The 7,292-nt window shown below is 34.5% G+C and overlaps 1 protein-coding gene across 1 annotated transcript in view; it reads right to left on the reverse strand.

Moving 5' to 3' along the window:
* Window positions 1-2,102: 2,102 nt before the first annotated feature.
* The window catches only part of LOC135196363 (E3 ubiquitin-protein ligase wwp-1-like), a 422,942-nt gene continuing 417,752 nt past the window's right edge, over window positions 2,103-7,292 (reverse strand). The window contains 2 exon segments of the mRNA XM_064223146.1: window positions 2,103-4,328; window positions 6,776-6,872. Of these exon segments, the coding sequence (XP_064079216.1) occupies window positions 4,156-4,328; window positions 6,776-6,872 (270 nt within the window). The 3' untranslated portion in view covers window positions 2,103-4,155.

The following is a 7,292-nucleotide window of genomic DNA, read 5'->3' on the forward strand; positions in this document are numbered from 1 at the left end:
TGGTCCTCACTACGGTGATCAATTGCAGCTCTTGCAGTAATAAGGATCTACGAGCCAAATTATTTTCCCATTATACACTGCACAAACTGTATGTATACCTAAACTGTTCAAACTAATAGCTTAATATGCACTCAATTACATGAACTCCTACTATACTTCTCATTAGCATGGCTGTCTTCTCTAATTTTAAAATATTCCCATTAACTAACAAACTGTATCACACAATACATATTTTTACAAGTCACTAAGTATTTGTGACAATGAGGATATAATATTGTACACAAATGTACAAAGCATTTATTGCAGACTCACAATCCCTAGTACGTCACCACGAGGCACATTCTCACCTATGATAAAATTCTTAGTCATTTACAATACGTGAGTGTTAATACATTAAAACCACTTTTCTTGATTACATTACTTGCTTACAATATTAGAAAAAAAACAAGTATTCTTTTAAAATTATGCTGTGCCTTTAAACATAATAGTAATGCAACTCAGAATTATTCCAAACTCAACCCTTGACAACATATTACAGAGAACATTTGAAGGCCATGTTGTGTCGGTGCACAAAACTATCTACTGTACTGTATATAAAAAAATATACTGCACTTGATACATGAGAAACTGATTTCCACTTCACAAAATTGTCTATAAAAGTAAACAGATTTTACAGGAAAATATATCTACCGAAGCCACTTCTGCTGCAATGCAAAACACGAAATTGGTCATACTACCTGCGCTGTGTTATGCTAGGACTAATAAAAATAAAGGCTCTAAATTGTTTTTCATAAGTGAATTAATATAATTCCATGACGAGGCTTGCACATTCTCCAACAATTATGCCTCACTGCTCTGCTTTATACGTTCTGTAACTTTTACCTGCAGTTCTACATTTTTGTTCCTAAGAGAATTTAGGTATAAAACACTGAAAGAAATCTTCTGTCAAACAACAAAAATTCATTATGTACATTCTCCCTAGAGTATGTAATTTAGTCAATTTTACTTCTAATTTAAAAACAAATTGTACCAAACAATCAATATGGCTGGTATACCATGTTTAAGAATGCACTGTGAAGACAGTCTATTAAGTCCTGTAAAAACTTACAAAGTTATTTCTATTAAATAAATATGAGCATCAACAATACGTACCATTCACAAAACCTATTTACCCTTTGCAAAACCTAATCATTTGACACATCTCTGCACTGTACTATCAAATAATGTTACCACTATTCATATATCATCACAGGGTAGAATACTGCATAAAATGGACATAGTACTTCAAACTTCCATCACTATATATATAGTAGTATGTACTATTTTTGTCAAAGCTATCATAAAAACCATGGCAGTACCAGAAATTTCACTTGGTTCTTGTAATAATTGTTGACTGCAGGAAATTTTTCTAGCGAGAGCAACATTTGACTGACACGTTTAATATTTTTTGGTGAAATTCTTCAATACACATATTATAATGAAATCTACTCAGCAATACACTGTATTAGCAAATTTGGCTGAATTACTATGAAATAATTAAATTCAAGCCAATAAGGTATCCATCCAAGCCAAAAGTTAAAATAACAACAACTTACCAAATACTACTGCTCTAAGTCAGAACACACACACACACAAGAGAGAGAGAGAGAGAGAGAGAGAGAGAGAGAGAGAGAGAGAGAGAGAGAGAGAGAGAGAGAGAGAGAGAGAGAGAGAGAGAGAGAGAGAGAGAGAGAGAGAGAGAGAGAGAGAGAGAAATAATCTGGCCACAAGGAAAGTGTAATGAACAAACTTAGTTTGCTGGAGAATGCTTTAGAATACAGAAAAAAAAGACCTTGCACTCCTGTTGTTTCACTTTCCTTGTGGTCATATACTACGTTGATATATTTTAATTCCTATGATAGATATAAATATGTACATTTGTGTGTATGGATGCATATTTTGACAATATTTTTACTCAATCCCCATATGAATGATGGGAAAGATCACAATCATAATGCTCAAAAAGGGAAAATCATCTTTATCACATTGCAAAGGCAGTAACACAGTATATTATAAATTGGCCTAACTTCAGTTTTGAGGATACTTATGAGAAAAATGACAAAACACAAGATAAAAATTTTTTATTGAACAGTGTAACAAGATTGTTTCTAAGGACATGTAGGTTGATGTTGAACTCTGGAAAATACATTTATGAGAAACTGATAGGATTTCACCGAGTTCTACTAGAATCTTTTTTGTATAAATTTGTCAAGAATACTGTTGTAATTCTTCGGGGAAAATCATAAACAGCAAAGTTTGTAAGCAAAATTCTGCGAAATCAGTCATTCTTCTGTAAATCAGGTACAAAACTGTTTTATGATTCAATACAATCACAATTACTCGGGAGGAATGCCAATTTGGACTTGGGAATGGGCTTAGCCAACACTGATGCAAACACAAAACTGCAATCACAGAATTTAATTTGTATAATCACAAAATGAGCATAAATACTGGTTTTAGGAATTTACCAATATAAACTATGAAAATGAGGTAAACTATCAAAATATCAGTAAGTACCTATTACAGTACACAAACATATTTTTTGTTGGGTGTAGAACCTGTCTTGGAATACAGTACTATCTCTCTATTGGTTTCAAATTTCAACCCATCTCAAAATTATAGAAAATTTCTGACAATGCAATGCTGTAACTCTTGCAACGCTTAAAGAAGTCCTCTATGATTACCCTTAAAAAAAAACAATTTGCATAGTAGATTATTTATATTACAGATGAAATTTCTAGTATATATCTATATTTGTATACATGACCTATAACCAATTGTGTAATTTCCTGAACAGATTAAAACGATCCGATACAACAAAAATACGGGTAGACTATACATGAATATATACTTGTATGATTTATTTAACAGATTACACATTTGTGAAACAAGTGAGTAGTATATTTTCCCCTTATGCTCTTTTCAGCAATGCAACTTATTCCACTTTATGGTTACAAAATGCTAAATTTTTGTTAAATAAATTTTGGTGTTAAGTTCCAAGCCTAAAAAGAGTGCCAAGTCTGACAGGTGCTAAAACTAATTATGAGGTCAAACTAAAAGTGTGATTAGTGAACTTCATGACTAAAGTTTGTTGAGACCTGAACAGGGGACAAAGGCCCAGTGCTTTATGTAGAACTACATAGCAGCAAGTTAGGATGATTTTTATACCATAAATAATTCAAGCAGTATCTGATCATCATTGTTAGCAGGAGTTGAATACAAAAAGGATGGGACATTTCCTTTGGCTATAAAGTCATTTCATAGAAATAATTTTTCCAAAAAGACTTTCCGTTGGCAAAACTGCAGTGCTTGAATAAACCGATGCAAATTCCATTTGTCAATTATCTTATATAAGAAAAAAATTATCATAGTCAAACAATGTAAAATTTTGTATACTTCTCTTCCCTTCATGTTGTCTTGTCACCACAGGCCAGACAACCTTCATGAACAAAATTAAAGACTATTTATATTGGGAAAACTTCTTGAAAATCTCTTTTAAGCACAAAAATATTTAAAGAAAGGGAGTTGTATTGAAAGGTCTGGTAAAACACTCAAATTCCAAATGGGTGTTATAAGTTATATCAAACCAAGTTACACTACACATATGAAGATGTCTTTTGGGTGGACACCAAAACAAAATAGGCATAATTCTAGTTGGTGTATCAATGAATGATATTTAGATATGAGAGAGTAAGAGAGAGAGGGGGAGAGTGAGACAGAATGAGAGAGAGAAAAAAATACAGATTTAAGATTATACATACTGTACACTATATACGCAAAAGTTTCCTTCTCAATGGAAAACTGACTAAAAATAGCCAACATACTACACATGCACTCTTTTATACATAATGTACACATATAATTATTTCCTTTGGATAACAACCTTTCTGACTGGCTTACATGGGACAAAAATCAACTGTTGAATGCTCAAACACTGCCAGTCAGCCAGACTGCTTACACAACCTGAATATAGCTTTGCAAAAATTCCTACAATTGTATTTGGACAAACATTAATTGGAAATCTCAAATAAATCACAGTAGTCACATATTTAATCAGGAGCATATATTATCACAAATGGTCTTTGATATTGTACACATGCTGACCACTAAAACTGCTTACTCTTGACCAAAACCTTCTGTTTCTTCAATGGCAAAAGTCAGCTTCTCAACAAGCTGCTCATAAGATTTATAGGGCGGGAGGTCAAGTCGATTGAAGCACGTATGAGAGCGAGGAAGCCAAGTCTCCTTGCCAACTTTCTCAATACAGAATTTCTGAGGACCATTGCTCCCTGGAATTGGAGGAAAGAAAATGCCATGAAATTTCAACCTTATTTCATAGCAACAAGCAACTTCCTCTGAAAGCTAGTGGCAAAACAGCAACAAAACCTTCGCTGAATAATGTATACAACAACCTATGACAGTCTTCCAGCTGCTTCATACATCTTTTGCAACCAATGCGTTACAAAACAAAACAGAAGTTAACAATTTAATATGAAAATTATTAAGTCTTTTAATGTTATACAGATCTTTACAAAAAAAGTGCAATTAATTCTTGTTTATACAGCTAAACATGTTAGTGAATTTTTTAATCAAGTTACTTGATTTTACAACCAAGGACATTTAAAATTCATATCTGCATTAGCAAAAAGCACCAATCACTTCCTAGTTTTAGGATGGATTAGCACCCTTCAGTTAATATTCACAGTCTTCAATTGTCAAGTTTCCAAGCACCATCTCCACTATTTCACGTAGCTTTCTTTTCAACTCAAAAGTTTTCATTTTCATCTTTTTAATATACACTCTGATCTTTCCATGTCTTTTCTACTTCTTCTCACTGACACCACAATTCAAAAACAATGTCTTGACTCCCTCTGCTGGGTTGAGATTCTGAGTTCACTGCTGCATCATCTCCCTCTAATCTCCTGACCTTTTCATCAATTACTGACCCCATACATCTATTTCACCATCATCTCTCTTCTTACACAAGTGTCACGCTCAACAGGAGGCCCAGGCTAGTTTGAAGCAGGTAACTACAAGCTGGAATTTTAATGTATACTGGGACTGGAAAGCATGTAGATACCATCAATCCCTGTCACTGCTGTATGCCAGATGTCTTTCTACATCCTGACCTCAAGACTTGACCTGGTTCTGTCATTGTCAATGACAAGGTTGCTCTCCAGTTACAAAACTTTCTGCCGGAGATGCTCAAAAGGGATGAACGATCTTCTAGTCAAGACACCCCAGCCCCAAGTTCCTATTGGGCCTACTTCCAGAATAGGGAAACTATGTCTGCCACTTGAAATACCTCTTATTATGTCCTCGCATCTGGTACTGGGATCAACAAACACGCATAGATACATGCACCTTTCCAAGTAACCAAATTCAGATGCCCAATGTATATCATGTCTTCTGCCAATTAACAATACCCTATTACCACAAGTTCTCTACGACATACCAAAAGGACCAAGTCTGAAAACACCAAGCAGTATGTGTGAAAAAACTTTAGTAACCCATCAGGTTGAGATACTATGGGGCAAGGCTATCTAGGCTCAGTAAATAGAAACCAACAAACACTGGGCACTAAAGTGTTTCCAGTTTCTAAAGTTTGTCAGCTAAGAGAGTCCCATTCATGCCAAGATGACTTTCAGCTGCTGATATGACCAGTTATAACTTCAATACATTTGGTGAGGCTTACATAGTGACTTGAAGTTTGAGACTCAAAAGTGGAATAATGTTTGGGTGAACATCGAAATATTACCAAACTTCTCTGGACTCTGTTACTGGTCAGCATTTCCAAGTGGGATCAAGATTTTCGAGTCAATTCTCTGGGTACAAAATGCTGCTGTGCAAGTAAGAATCCATAATGTAGAAAATCCCATTCTTCTCTAACTCTCACACTTCGTACTAAACACCAGGTTTGTGCTTAGCAGCCATATTAGTTATGGCTGACCACTAGAGTAAGGCTCCTTCCCAATTCTAGAACAGAAACACTCTTGGGAATTTCAATATTCTCAGGGTATCATATAGGATGGAAACTATTGATTCATCTTGGCATCAGTCAGTCCACTGGAATCTAAATTATCCTGCCCTTAACATATTTTCACCATGTATTTAAAAATATCCGCCATTGTGGCTCCTAAGGTAATTGAGGTCCCAGGTATCAGCAAGGCTTCTTTCATAAGTTTCATTCTTGACAGAAAAGATCAAGATGCATGGACAGTGAGACTCTTGGCTGCCTGACACCTCAGGATCTCTAGTTTAGGTGGAGACCATGAAGGTGGGTTAATTATAAGTAATGGGTTTGTTTGTGAAACCAAAGTAAAGTTTGAAAGTGTGAGGAGCAGTCTTTTTTCTGATAAACCCACAGCAATTTTCCCCCTCAAATAAGCTCATCTGTCATTAATTGTTGTAAAAAACAAGAGCACTGAAGGAAAATGGAGTGTGTTTGAGAGTACCCCCAAGCAATGAAACTCACCAAGAAAGTTTAACGTCATAGTACAAACTACAGGAAAGCATATGGTTTAAGAACAGAGTTGAAATATCATTACTTCAGTATATCAACTCAATATTTAGGGGCTCTTAAGGAATAATATTAAACAGGTAAGTGTTAATAGTTCTAAGACTATTAATATTCAACCTAAAATAAACTAGTATTACTTGAGCCAGTTTCCCACTAGTACTTGAAAATCTCTAATTTCTGTCATGAATAATAAAGCTAGGAGAAAATTTAACTTACCCATCAATTCAGCAAATCCTCCGACAGGTACTCGACAAGTGCCAGTTACAAACTGCAGCAGTCTAGCACGTTTTTCATTATCAATTTCTCTAACAAACTGGAAAACAAAGAAAACATGCCAATTAGAAACAAATGCTTGAATATGATCAGAGACAGTCACTTTTTTATTCTACATTTACATTTCCTTCTTTTCCTTGCTATTAATAATTGGTAGTTTTACCAGACCAAAACAACTGATCTTGTTACATTACCTCATAACAACAATACATAAGACTAGCTGTCCAATACAACAAATAAATAATCATACTATAAGAATCACCTATAAAATCATTGCTCTCTTGATGTAATAACTGGAGATATTAATATCCTATGACTCTGCCCTGGACGTCTAATGCAATTTTATATAACTTACAATTTCAAAAATTTGGTTCAAAGAACTATTTTAGATCAGTCTCTTAACATTCTTTTCATCAAAGCAGACATCCTAATGATTCTGGTTTAAATGTTTCTCTGAAAA

Source organism: Macrobrachium nipponense, chromosome 17 (assembly GCF_015104395.2).
Source record: "Macrobrachium nipponense isolate FS-2020 chromosome 17, ASM1510439v2, whole genome shotgun sequence".
NCBI lineage: Eukaryota > Metazoa > Arthropoda > Malacostraca > Decapoda > Palaemonidae > Macrobrachium > Macrobrachium nipponense.